Raw genomic sequence first — 14,688 nt, 5'->3', positions numbered from 1 at the left:
TACCATATTTCTTATCTCTACATAAAAGCGGCAACTAATGGGCCATAAGTCGGGCTAAGTACACCTCCATGAGTAGTTTTAAAAAATAAAATTTACTTTAAAATAAATATTATTTTCACTTTTGTTGTAAAAATAATTTTTATTTTTTCTGTTGTATCTTTTAATAATTAATACTTACTCTATTTTTATTATGTTAATAAGATTAATTTAATACAAGATATATTATTCTTTAACAACTTTATTATAGTTAAAATATAGGTGAAAAATTTTAAACATCATTTATTTTAAAATACAATGAATTGATGAAATAATATATTAAATAATAAAAGTATTATAGAAAAAGATAAATGATAATATTACTAAAACTTATGAAATTTACTGATTGTCTTTATATTTAAAAATAATAAAAATAACATAAAAAGACAGGAGGCATTATTTGAGAAAAAATATAGACATATAAATAATTTTTATATTGACAAATATTTAACAATTCATATTAAATTTGTATTACACTAAGGATAATGCTAATTTGTGTCCCAAGGACACAAGTTAAGAGATAAATATAGAAATAATTTTTTGGAAATTGTATAATAAATTTATTAAAAATTTATAATTAATAATTTTATTTATTTTTTCAATATAAATTTTCTATTTGTAGGTTTCTTAACTTTAATTATACTTTAAAACACTCCTTAAATTAATTTTATTTATGCTAAATTATACTAAATTAATTAGTACAAGTACCCTTATACTAAATTATACTTTAATTTTAAAAATATTTTAATGATTTAACAATTTGTTGATTTTTCATTACATAACAGTATAAAATTATAAAATTATTTTAGATGTAGTACTTCATTACTTTAAAACACTCCTTAAATTAATTTTATTTATGCTTGTGATCAAGAAAATGTGTACTTAACCTCATTTCTTTAAGCATAATCTTTCTGCCTCTGTCACTGACTTTGACCACAATCTGACATTGAGACGCGTCTTGCCCGATTCCCAAAGCTCCATGACATGACAGGACATATATGTCTGTCTGTTTCTCAAATCCCCTTAAGATCATTAACAAGATTAACGGCGTGATAATACTGTTCATTTTTTAATTGATCTTACCAGGAGGAAGATTACCCGAGAATGATTATCATTTAAAATATTATTATCATCACATTCCTTAACTTGAATTAAAGAATGGTTTAAGTACAAGTGTACATAAACAGTGAAAAGCAGAAACCAAACTGAGGAAAAATCAAGAAACACAACAAGCGAATCTTTCTCGTGCTTTCTCTGCTTTTCATAACACTTCATAGACCAATGCCCTCGCAGCGAAATTATTTTTTAATATTTGGATATTTGGACACATGAAGATCCCAAAGAGCATCGTCAACCCTGTACTCCATAACCAAAACCATGTCTTCAAACATGTGCTATCTCAATTAACCATTTTTTTAGTAAAAAACTTATGTACATTTTCTTTTTTACTACGACTACTAGTACTTTGTACCAAGTAAAGTATCTACGCATTTGGATTCCTGCCTCTGAAAGCATTTTCATAATTTCATTTCTCTTCTACGTATCATTTTTTTTTTACATTCATAATACCATATCCTACAAAAGAATTTACAAATCTAACCAACCAATGGAAAAACAAGGAAAAAAGGCAGAGATCATTTCCACCACCTTCCATATACAAAGATCTCCCTGCCTTCAATGAACCCATCATTATGGCAATAACCTTCAAAATTTCCCACAAAGATACAGCATGCAGATTAGATTCTCAATATAACCTGTGAATCAAACTGTCGATTGCATGCTCGCCGATACCGATAACTGAATCAATTTCCAGCTTTTTTTTCCTGGATAATAGTTGCAACTTCAAACATTGTGACAGCGTTTACACATTCTTCCCTACTGGATGCGGCTACCGGTCTACGCTGAATATTCTCCCAACAAAATCACGAAACCTCTTCGAGTAGAGCTTTGGATCAACGGCTGAGATAGATGAAGGGTCAACCTGCCAGGACTTGTATGCATGTTCCAGCTTCTTGCTGATGTTAAAATCTTGCAAAATGTCGATAATCCCACAATATAAAACAACATCATAGGTCTCTCCAATGCGATAAGGAGTAAAATGGCTGATACCACCACTGGTGTACTGGTCAAAATCACTCCTCCGAGCCATGCGCTCTGCTCTTGCAGGCATATTAGCTCCTAACCTAATCAAGGATTTCCTGAAAATAAAGAAAAATCCTACTTAACACATCAAAATTACAAATATGATTAATCCCCTTCTCTTAGAATAAAGTTGGTTATATGCATTCACATTAAAAATCAACCACCACAATAACCGCTTTATAAACACTGGAGCATAGGATTTATTCAGATTGTGAACAGAGATGGTATAAAATCTTTCAGGGAAAAGAAATCAAACATTGGCTCAAGGAAATTATGGGACTACCTAGCCATAAATAAATATATGTCAATTTTTTAGAAAACAATTAGGATTACAACCTGTGAATGCCCCTAAAAAAAGGTTGCTTGTTCTACGAGACTACATTATTCCCACCTACTTGCTAAGATAATTCAAGCTAATTGCAATTATTTCCATGAATGTCATCAACATGATATGAATTATTGAGCATTTAAAATAACATCAGAGAATTTCTCAACAAAAAAAAGAACATCCGAGAAATAAAACTTAACTCTAAGATGCAATAACAGGTCTACCAGAATCTCAGACCTTTATGGGGGAACAAAAATGTAACTACTCACTTATATTATGGACATGGTGTTAAAACAACCAAATAATTCTATTATAGTAACTTAAATTTAGAGAACCAGAACATATTTCAACATACCGGCCAGATTTGACTCGATCCCTATCCTGTAGCTCTGCTTCAAGGAAGCGATAACCACGCATAAACTTTTCACTCTGATAAGAGTCCTGCTTGCCTAAAAGTAACAATATAATAAGTCTTAGTTCTATTATATATTACATAAAACTCATCTAGTATGCACACCAAAATGAAATATTCACCAGTACCAGTTCGTAAAAGAAACGGTGACAATCCCATTTTGTCATATGTATTATCATCACGAAAATGAATGCCAATCAAAAGACTGTAATCCATAATTCCCTCGGCTTCCAAAAACTCACAATCCCGTTCCATTTGTCTGCACAAAAATCACAACAAGTTTAGTTTATCAGATATGCATGATGTTTCGATGCTAAGTAGCAGTGCAAAATAATACTCACTAGAACAACTTACTTGATGAGATCCTTGAACCAACTTCTTTGCAGGCGAAACACAAAATTGAGATCCAGGTCCTTGAGGGTGGTAGTTTCATCAATCTCTTCTTCAGCCTTATCTGTTGTACGGCCATGTGAAGATCCCTTCAAGTCAAATCGTCTATGGATTGGATATTCTGAGCAGAAAAGATTGCCCATCACAATGAACCGAGTCTGCTTTTCAGTAAAAACAAACTTTAAGTTCCTGCAACTCATAGACCAATCACTTAAAAACAACTTAAACTTCAAAAACATACCTTCTGGCCTCCAATTGGTTTGACACAGTGTACCCCATAGAACTTTGTCACAAGCGAATTCTCATACTGAGAAACATGTTGATAATAACTTCGAAGCATCCGAAGAAGTACCTACAAGATAATCACCAAAGTCACCTCAATACATATGTCCATCGCTATAGTTTGAAAAAATGCAGAAAAAAAAAGTAGTCATTCAAAATCCAAAAAACAAACCTTGACTTCAGATTTTTTCACTGTCTTTATCATATATCTGTCATCTTGGGTCAAGTAGAAGAAACTTCCACTTTTGCCAGGAGATGAAAGCTCCCTAAGGGCAGCATTCCCACATATAGCTAACATGTAATCAGCAGGATCTACCTGAAATAGCTTCCTCAATTGTCTGAAATTCAAAACCAAACCAAGTTAACAATTGAACAGAAAATAAACACAATAAATTTGCAATAAACTCAAAAATATTACTATCCTTAAGTTAATTAGGCTAACCAAATTTAAAAGACAGATACTACAACTAGCTCAATTGGTAAAGATCTTGTAACAACCTAGCATGAAATAGAATTCTTCCCTTGTGTATGTTAAAAGAAACGAACACTAGGGGAAAACCAAAAAGGCTATACCTAAAAACCATAGGGCAGTAGTCCTTCCAACGGAATTCCATTGATTGATGTGGTGGCGTAATCTTAGAACCTTCAGAAGGAAACCTAGTCCAAAACTTCTCCTTCGAATCAAAATCACTCGGTTTTAGCTCTCTCGATATAGAAGCTTCCTTACCAACAGAGTGCCTATAAAAACAAAACAAAAACCTTGAATCCAAAACTAGTACAAAATACAAAATCACAAACAATCAACAAATAGAACCTAAGTTGCAAAAGTGAGTTTTACCTAATACCCAATTGCAGATTAAGCATAAGCTCATAATTCTTATGCCCCTTAGATATAGTCTCACCAGGTCTCTTAACCTCAGAAGCCAAACAATAAGGATTACGCTGAAACTGCTTAATCTCTTGTGGATCTGACACAGTTTCACTCCCAATCCTATTCAAAATTGACACATTATCAATTATATCACAAGTTATATCACCAGCTTCTCCATCAGATTCCCATATACAAATCTTCCGAAAATTCTTTTCACCTTCAACTTCAACCGAAGACCTTTTCCTCATTGTTATAGCAAAATCATCCCCAAACAAAGGTCCATTCCCAGAATAAAAAGTCCCATTCAACAAATGCATCTTCACATCTTTATTATTCCAATTCCCAACATAGCAACTTCCATCAGGCCAAGTAAACACACCTTGCCCTTTGGGAACACCATTCTCCCATTCACCTTCATAACGATTCCCATTCAACCAAACAAGAGTACCTCTTCCGTTAATAACACCGTTCTTCCATTCCCCAATATACTCATTCCCGTTCCTCCAAACGTACCTTCCGTTTCCTTCTTGAACATTCTTTTTCCACCAACCTTCGTAATAATCTCCGTTAACGTAACGCCTCTGTCCATACCCGTGCTTTACATCGGAGCTCCATGAACCTCTATAACTATCTCCGTCGGATCCGGTGAACGTCCCAAACCCTTCCATTCGACCTAGCTTAATTCCCCCTTCGTAGATAGCTCCGGAAGGCCACGAGAATTTTCCTTTCCCGGAAGCTTTTCCTCGTTTCCACTCTCCTTCGTAAACACATCCATCACTCCATGCGTATTTCCCCGATCCATTCGGTACGTTACCGGAGAAACTCCCCATGTAAGAATCACCGTTCGGTAATAGCTTCTTCGCGATTCTTTTCGTTTCGAACTCGATTGTTATGCTTGTAGGTGAGACTCTCCGGCTTCCGAGATGAGACCGGCCACGGCCGGCAACAACAGCCGGCGGCGGTTGTTGGTTTTCTGAACTGTTGTTGTTGCTGCTGTTAGCGTTAGCGTTAGCGTCTGGTTGGTGGTTGGAGAGAAGTGATTGGCGCATTTTATGGCGGTGGTGTGAAGAAGAAGGTTCTGTAATTAATGCATTTTCCGGCGAGTGGAAAGTGCTGGTATCAGAATCACTGTTATCTCTGCTTTGTTTCTATTTTGGAGGAAAAAATGAAAGGAGCAATATCAAGTTAGAGAGAGAGTTAGAGAATGCATAGTGATTAGTGCTATTTACTCTGGTGATGTATGTTTTCAAATTTAATGAGAAAAAGGAATATGATTATTTATTTTAAATTAATTTTATTTTTGTAAAAATAAAAGGTGGGAAAAAAGAGTAGTTACGTAATTAATTCGACGGCTTTGTAAGGGGAAGTTATTATTGTTAAGTGATGGTTAGTGGTGTTTGGTGGTGTGATTATGAGATTCATTAAATTTAAATTATGAATAGGACGAATAAACCCTTGTCCTTTTTTGCAGTAAATTCTTTGTATGTTCCCGATGACAGCGAATTTGTTACTCACTTGGTTACACTGGGATTGGAACGTAACGGAATCGCCTAGGAGGAACTTCTACCATCATTGAACTTTTATTCACATGTCCCACAAATAAAACAATATTCTTCCAATTCCAATGCTTCACTTTAAAAAGAATTCCTTAAATATCCTATTTTTAATTTTAAAAATCCATCTATATGAATAAATGAATGAATAGACGAAGGATTATTATTCTTTAAAACTTGATTTTTTTTTTTATTATTACAAATAAAAATATTGTATTTTGATAGAACAATTTTTTTCTTTTTTTTAAATATCAAAATATTTTTTATTATTTAAATTAGTACTGTACTATTTTAATAATTAAAATATTTTTTAAATATTAAAAATACAATGTTTTTTAATTATTAAAAATACAATAGTTTGGTTTTGTTCATCATCTTTTTGAATTATTTATTGTAATATTTATTCAAATAATAGAGTACAAATCAAAATATCGAAGTATTGAACATAAGATTAATCTGTCAAATTGTCAAAATTAAATAATGAAGTACATAATAAAATAAATTGGTGGATACGGGATGGGTACTAGTTTCCATATTACTCGACATATCCTCATATTTTATAATCGTGGAAAATATTATTTGGTCTTGAAAGGTGTTGGGTTTGAGCTCCCTTTTTGGGTAGAAAAGGATACAAATATGATTAGCTCATTTGTCTCTTTTATTTAAGTGAAGAGGATCAATTTAGGATTGAGAGAGATAGAGAGAAAATAAGGATTCAAAACAAAGAAAAGATGAGAGAAACTCATTCCTATTTTTCTGCAACCAGTCTCACTAAATCAACGATCCCCGATTCGTTAACCATCAGATCGAGCTGAAATTTGGAGGGCATGTTCGTAATACATGTATCTAACTTTTGATCGTTCAGAATTTCAAAATAACTTTTGAGGTGAGGGTTATCTGCTTCACAGTGAAGCTGCAGATTTAGGAAATTTTTCAGCTTTTTGGATTCTTATTTGTAAGTTAGTTTGCTTTGTGATTTCGGTTGTTAGCACTCGTTTGTGTATCACTTTAAGACTCTTGTATAGCTTTAATTGATTGTAGTGGAGTTATTTCTTTGGTCTGAACGACTCGTGGTTTTTACTCTCATATTGAGGGGTTTTCCACGTTAAAAATATTGGTGTTCTTTTGTGCATTTATTTGTTCGATTTGTCATCTTATATTTGTTGTTGATCCTCAAGGTTCCTACAAGTCTGAAAAATTTTATATTCACTGCGTATTGGTCTGCTATTGTATCTTAATTTCTCATCAGAGTGGCATTAGAGCTCTTGGTTAAGGGTTATTTTACTTGTTTGAATTATGGAGTCAAATATAAAGATGAAGATTATATTGTTGAATGGTTCTAATTACCATTTATGAAAGGACAAGATGAAAGAATTACTATTTATGAAGAAATTGCATTTATCGATTTTTAGTTCTGCAAAGTCGGATTTTGTGTCTGATGAAGAATGAAAGTTTGAACATCAACAAATATGTGGTTTTATTTGACAATATATATAAGATAATGTTTATAATCATATTGCTAATGAGACACATGCAAAAACTTTGTGGAAGAAGATAGAGTCATCGCATGCCTCTAAATCAGGGAATAATAAATAGTTCTTGTTGAAGTTTGAAGTATAAGGAGGGGACTTCTATTTCATATCACTTGAGTGAATTTCAAGGGCTCCTTGATCAGATGTCAGAAATGAGTATCAAATTTGATGATGAACTTTTGGAACTATTTATATTGCTATCTTTACCAGAGTCTTGGGAGACGTATCGGGTTTCTATCACAAGTTCTGCTCTTAAAGGTATTGTTTCTTTAGAAACGACTTAGGATGGTATTCTTAATAAGGAGATGAGAAAGAAGGCACGTGGTTCTTCCTCTCAACCTGGGGTACTTGTCACTGAAAATAGGTTAAAAGTCAAAAAAAGGAACCGAATGGTGGTAGTGAGAATAGCAGAAGAAAGTCCAAGCCACGATACAAGAATCTAGAGTGTCATTATTGTCACAAAATGGGACACGTGTAGAAGTATTTCTATTAGTGGAAAATAGATAACAATGGCAAGAAGGGTAAGTCTAAAAAAAGAGACCATGAAGATAATGACAATGATCGTGTTACTATTGCTACTAGTGATGATCTTGTTATTCTCAGTGATCATGAGTCTGTTAATCTGGTATCAGACGAGAGCATGTGGATGATTGATAGTGGTGATACATTGCATGTTACGTCAAGGAAGGATTTCTTCACATCTTATACTTATGGTAATTTTGGAGTGTTGAAGATGGGTAATGATGGTGTATCTAAGGTAATTGGTGTTGGTGATGTTTTCTTGCAAACCAATACGGGAATGCAAATTGTTGCTTAGAGGTCTCAAACATGCTCCAGATGTCCGCTTTTAATTTTATCTTTGTGCATATGCTAGATGATTGTGGTTATGATAATCATTTTGGTTATGGAAAATGGAAACTCAACAAAAGTGACTTGGTTATGGATAGAGGGGAAAAGCTTTCTAAACTATATTGGGAAAAGCTTTGGTTATTAGGGACAATGTGAATGCTATTGACATGAAATCATCTTTGTGGCACCGAAGACTTAGTCATATTAGTGAAAAGGGGCTGAAAGTTTTGGCCAAAAAGGATGTTCTTCCTGGATTCAAGAATGTAGATTTGGAGAAGTGTTCTCATTGCATGGCTGTTAAATAGACTAGAGCATCTTTCAAGAGACATTTTCCCTCAAGGAAGTCAAAGTTGCTTCAATTGGTACATTTTGATGTTTTTGATCCATTAAAGGTAAAAATCCTTTAGTGGTGCACTTCATTTTGTTACCTTTATTGATTATTGCACCAGGAAATTATGGGTTTATGCCTTGAAGACAAAAGACCAAGTGTTAAAGTTCAAAGAATTCCATGTTTTGGTTGAGAGGCAAACATGCGAGAAGTTGAAATGTGTTTGTTCAGACAATGGTGGAGAGTATTGTGGACCACTTGATTCCTATTGCAAGTAGCATGGTATTACACATAAAAAAAAACTCCTCCTAAAACTCCTAAATTTAATGGTTTAGTAGAGAGGATGAATTGAACACTAATTGAGAGAGTAAGGTGTATGCTCTTTGAATCTAAGTTGCCTAATCATTATTAAGGTGAGACACTTTACACGTCAGTGCATGTTATTAATCTCACTCCTACTATTTTTAAACAGTGAAGTTCCAAACAAAATTTGGTTTGGAAAGAATGTCAAGTATAATCATTTGAGAGTCTTTGGTTGTAAGACTTTTGTGCATATTCTAAAGGACGAAAGATCCAAGTTGGATGCAAAGTCAAAATAATGTATCTTTATCGACTACGGGAAATATGAGTTTGGTTACATGTTGTATGATCTTGTAGGGAAGAAGCTTATTTAAAGTCGTATATGGTGTTTGTGGAAGACCAAACTATTAAAGACATCGATAAGGTAGAGAAGGTTATATCCAAGAAAGATATCAGTTTGTTTAATGTTGATCCAGTTCGGCTACCTAGTCATAATATGGATGCTATTGGTGGTGATGATCACAATGGTAAGCCATATGATTATGTTGATGATCAACAACTTGGAGATGAGGTAAATATTCTAACTAATGATGGTGAAGGGTAAAGTGATATGTCACACGATGAGAATCTTGGTGAAGCTCCATAATCATCTCAAGTTCAACTTAGGAGGTCTAACAGGCAGAGACAACCTTCTACAAGGTATAATTCTGATGAGTATGTGACCTTGACTGGTGAGGGTGAACCAGAGTGTTTTCAAGAGGCTGTGGAAAGTGATGAAAATCAAAAATGGATGGATGCAATGCATAATGAGATGAAACCATTGCATGATAATCACACTTATGATTTAGTGAAGCTGCCTAAAGGCAAAAAGGCGTTGGAAAACAGATGGATTTATAGAGTTAAACATGAGAGAAACTCTAAGTCTCCAAGATATAAAGCTAGATTAGTGGTGAAAGGTTTTCGTCAAAGAAAGGGTGTTGATTTTAATGATATTTTCTCACCTGTTGTAAAGATGTCATCAATTAGAACTGTGTTGAGTTTGGTTGCTACTCTTGATTTAAAGGTTGAGCAAATGGATGTGAAAACGACTTTCCTTCATGGCGATTTGGAGGAAGAGATCTACATGAAACAACTCAGTGGTTTTCAAGTTAAAGGCAAAGAAGATTATGTGTGTAGATTGAGAAAGAGATAATATGGGTTAAATCAAGCTCCAAGGCAGTGGTACAAGAAGTTTGAGTCTGTTATGTGTGATCAAGGATACCATAAGACTACTTCAGATCATTGCGTCTTTGTTAGAAAATTCTATAACAATGACTTCATTATCCTGTTGTTATATGTTGATGATATGCTTATTGTAGGGAAAAGTATTTCTAACATTAACAGGTAAAAGAAGCAATTGGGATAGTCATTTGCCATGAAAGACATGGGAGAAGCTAAATAGATTCTTGGCATTAGAATCATGTGTGATAGAAAAGAGAAGAAACTTTGGATATCATAAGAACACTATATCAAAAAAATGCTACAAAGATTCAAAAAGGAAAGTTCTAAGGTGGTAAACACTCATCTTGCTACTCATTTCAATTTGAGTTCTAATCAAAGTCCATCAAGTGAATAAGAAGCATTTGATATAAAATATGTTCCTTATGAGTTTAATGTAGATAGTTTCCAATGGTGTGTACAAAACCAGATATAGCACGTACAGTCGGTAGATTTTTGTCAAATCCAGATAGAGGGCATTGAAATGTTGTAAAATGGATTTTAAGGTATCTTCGCGGTACTACTTCTGCGAGGCTTTTTTTTATGAGATAAGCTTACTCTAGTGGAATACTCTGACTCTGATATGGATGGAGACATTTATTCCATAAAGTCCACTTAGGGCTACATGATCAAACTTCTAGGGGAAGTTGTGGCTTGGTAGTCCAGATTGCAAAAGTGTGTAGCACTGTCTACTACAGAGGCTGAGTTCATTGCAATTACCGAAGCATGTAAAGATTTACTATGGTTGAAGAAATTTTTCTAGGAGCTTGATTTTGTTCAAGACAAATATGTGTTATTTGTTGATAGTCAAAGCGTTATTCATCTTAATAAGAATCAGATTTTTCACAATAGGTCTAAACACATTGATGGGAGATATAATTGGATACGTGATGTTTTGTATGCTAAGTTGTCGGAGTTACCTAAAGTTCATACAGATGATAATGGTTTTGATATGATGACTAAATCATTTCCAAGAGGTAAATTTGAAGCTTGTTGTGATAACGTCGGTTTGGAGATTTCCTCTACACAGTTGTGAGGGGAAGATTTATTGGGTTTGAACTCCATTCCTATATGGAGAAAGACACAAATATGATTATTCCATTTGTCTCACTTATTTAACTGGAGAGTACAAATTTAGGGTTGAGAGAGATAGAGAAAAAAACAAGGATTCAAAAGAGAGAGAAAAGGAGAGAAACTCATTCCCATTTTTCTGTAACCAATCTCACTAAATCGACGATTTGGAAAAAAATTCAGCTTTTTGGTTCTTATTTGTAAGCTAGTTTGTTTTGTAATTTATGGTTGTTAGCACTAGTTTGTGAATCACTTTAAGACTCTCTTGTACCCTTAATTAATTATAGTGGAGTTATTTCTTTAGTCTGGACGACTCGTGGTTTTTACTCTCATATTGGGGGATTTTCCATGTTAAAATTATCGGTGTTCTTTTGTGCCTTTATTTGTTCGATTTGTCGTCTTATATTTATTATTGATCCTGAAGGTTCCTACAAGTTTGGGGAATTTTATATCCGATGCATATTAGTCTGTTATTGTTGTGTACAAGTGTGAGTTGGAAGTCCTACATTGCTTAGAAAATTGGAGGTTGAGCATTTTATAAGTGAGATGACCCATACACCTATCACCTTAAGGTTTGGGGTGAATATGTGGTGTCTCTCTCACTCGTGTATTGCTCTTGACCCAATGTGGATGCTCCTCATGATGATCCGAAAGTGGTATCAGGATCGATGGTTCAATTAAGGGACCAACTCCTTGTATCGAAAGTCTTCCTGACAATATGGTGTCAGGCGGCGTGTTCTGTTGTAGTGTCCGCAACGGCGGTACAAGTGTATGTGGATGAAAGAGTTTCCGCTTGAGAAGTATAATAGTGGATGGACTCACACTTAAGGGGGGGATTATTGTGTACAAGTGTGAGTTGGAAGTCCCACATTGCTTAGAAAGATGGAGGTTGAGCATTTTATCATTGAGAGGACCCATACACCTATCACCTTAAGGTTTTGGATGAATATGTGGTGTCTCTCTCACTAGTATGTTGCTCTTGACCCAATGTGGATTCTCCTTATTATGACCCAACACAATTCACATTAGTGGATGGTGAGGTAAAGTCAAGTCGAGAATATATGGCTTGATTTAAATCAATTCTCTTTACTTATGTCATTGCACATAGTTTCTAAATGACCTAGTCAACGTGGTTGTACTACCACTCAACAACATATCTCGTCCATCCCTCAACAAGAGACTCGACTCTACCTAACCCAATTTCCATCCCAACCTACTACCTCTAACAACACATATCCAGATACATTTTGCAAGCAAAACCAAACTCAACAAAACTATAGCTAACAAATTCCACAACCATCAACATACATAAAAAAAACTCTTACCCATGCCACTACACCTAAACCATAGAACACCAAACTTTATTTACCACCTTATTTCAAGAACATATTCATTAAACCACAACCCACCAAACTAACTACCCTTACCAAACACTACAACAACAAGCCTCATTATGTCCAGACCTTCAATACACTTTAATCCATCAACCAAACTTCGATAACATAAACTCCCAACAATGTAACTTTAACCCTTCCTTATCTCAATACCCTATAACATCCACAGTTAAATAACATTATATCCCTTCAATTGAATTTGCTAACTCAAACATCTACACACAACCAACATAACCCCAAGGTCAATTTGGATCGATGGACGAGGATGTTTTGAATTTTGATTTTAAGGATGTATCAGTTAATATAAATGAATTTCCTTTAATTACTACATCATCGGCCCATAGAATTATTTCTATCACCCAATAAATTCTTCAATTGACATGTTATGAGTTATTAAGCCTAATTTATTTTATCCCTTTTATAAATACCACCCTTAAAAATTATCTTTTTGATTTTTATCACTTCACCCAAAATCTTGAATGATATTGACTTATAGGATAGATATAATATTTATCATAACATTAGATAACATACCTAGGACCTAAGCACGGGGTCGATCTTGTGCTTATGCAATTAGTCCCACAACACATGACCTTAAATATTTGAGGGTCTCATTTTATTTGTTATTATATTTTTGACAAAATATTATAATGTCAGTGATTTTTTGTATAAAAAAAGTGAAATATAATTTTTTTTAAAGATATGTTGTTTAATTTTATTTATAATAATATATCAAAAGGATAGAAAATTTATAGTTTTTTAGAAAGTTTCATATTTGACTGTAAGTACATGGTTTATAAAGGGAGAAAATAATCCTATGTTGGCTGAAACAACGGCCATGCACAAAGCTATTGAGTTAGCCATTGGTTGTTGCTTTCTGAGTGGTGATTTTGAAATAAATAACCAAACTATTGATAGAATGATTAATGAATATGGTAACCCTATAACCCCTTAGGTAATGTTAGGAAACGATAATTGTAGGAATTTGATTAATGAAAATAGTAACCATATAACCCTCATGGGTTCGAGTGCCCTAGTTCAGGATTAAATGGCCTCGTTTATGATCAAACACTCTTTTCCCGGATATGTTGCTCGAACCGCCAATTTTTTAATTCATAACATGCGATCATGCGTATAGTGTATATCGGGTGAATATATGTTACATAGGAAGTCGTAGGACTTAATCACACCTCCTGGATTTCGGGGAATCAACCACCCATTTTTGTGGTGGTTGCTATATTCTAGAGCGACTCGGTTCAGACCCATGGGGCTATAAATATATCAGTATCATAATACTAGGGGAAACCCTAACAATAACACAAAACTACACAAATACAATAGTTTCTCACCTCACGTGAGCAAGATCTCAATACCCCAACAACCTTAAAGTATCTGACAACCCTTATCCACTAGGAGTTATCAAGCATTTGTAATTTTAGAAAGTACAGTTGGCTCCCACTCTAGGCCCAGTAAAACTAACATGAGCCACATATATATCATATATTCATAGTTTCTTTCACCCTCGTTGGAAATTTCACTTGAGGAGGAAAATCTAGCTCCTCTTGGAGAAGATACGCCTAACGGGTGTTAATAACGTCTTTAGTAGGATATGGGAACCTAGAATCACCTTTTCGAGAAAAGACACAGTCAATGTACTCTCACAAAAAATCAATTATATCCATCATCCACTTAATCCTAAAATATCTACCACCTAATGATCAGTCATTATTTGTTAGTTTTATTGTCATTTGAATGTCAAAAGCAAGTGAGTTTTTGTGAGTTTAGGTAGTAGTTTAAACCTATTTTAGAAGATTTTTATCATGTATTGATCTGCTGAGATTTTATTGATTTTGGGCTATTTTACTCGCTTCAGCTTGTGTTTCATGTGTTTACAGGTATGAAGAATCAAAAGGAAGTTGATCAGATAAAAATCCAGACAAAGT

The 14,688-nt window shown here is 34.1% G+C and overlaps 1 protein-coding gene across 1 annotated transcript; it reads right to left on the bottom strand.

Annotated features, from left to right (window-relative positions):
* Positions 1-1,532: 1,532 nt before the first annotated feature.
* Positions 1,533-5,706, bottom strand: LOC127084125 (phosphatidylinositol 4-phosphate 5-kinase 1). The gene is made up of 8 exons (XM_051024521.1): positions 4,429-5,706; positions 4,164-4,328; positions 3,763-3,928; positions 3,550-3,660; positions 3,273-3,466; positions 3,047-3,177; positions 2,862-2,955; positions 1,533-2,234 (listed from the first exon to the last, which is right to left on the bottom strand). Exons 1-8 carry the CDS (start codon positions 5,508-5,510, stop codon positions 1,925-1,927), a joined length of 2,253 nt encoding a protein of 750 aa, XP_050880478.1. The 5' UTR covers positions 5,511-5,706; the 3' UTR covers positions 1,533-1,924.
* Positions 5,707-14,688: the final 8,982 nt, after the last annotated feature.

This window comes from Lathyrus oleraceus, chromosome 5, assembly GCF_024323335.1.
Source record: "Lathyrus oleraceus cultivar Zhongwan6 chromosome 5, CAAS_Psat_ZW6_1.0, whole genome shotgun sequence".
In the NCBI taxonomy this organism is placed as follows: domain Eukaryota; kingdom Viridiplantae; phylum Streptophyta; class Magnoliopsida; order Fabales; family Fabaceae; genus Lathyrus; species Lathyrus oleraceus.
This window is presented reverse-complemented; position numbering and strand designations above follow the sequence as displayed.

Excerpts from the sequence above, each read along its gene's own strand:
- LOC127084125 (XM_051024521.1), bottom strand. The coding sequence starts at position 5,510 with ATGCGCCAATCACTTCTCTCCAACCACCAACCAGACGCTAACGCTAAC. Across the intron at positions 3,178-3,272 it reads TGGTTCAAGGATCTCATCAA|ACAAATGGAACGGGATTGTG; the intron begins GTAAGTTGTTCT and ends ATTTTTGTGCAG. Across the intron at positions 2,956-3,046 it reads ACCGTTTCTTTTACGAACTG|GCAAGCAGGACTCTTATCAG; the intron begins GTACTGGTGAAT and ends TGTTACTTTTAG.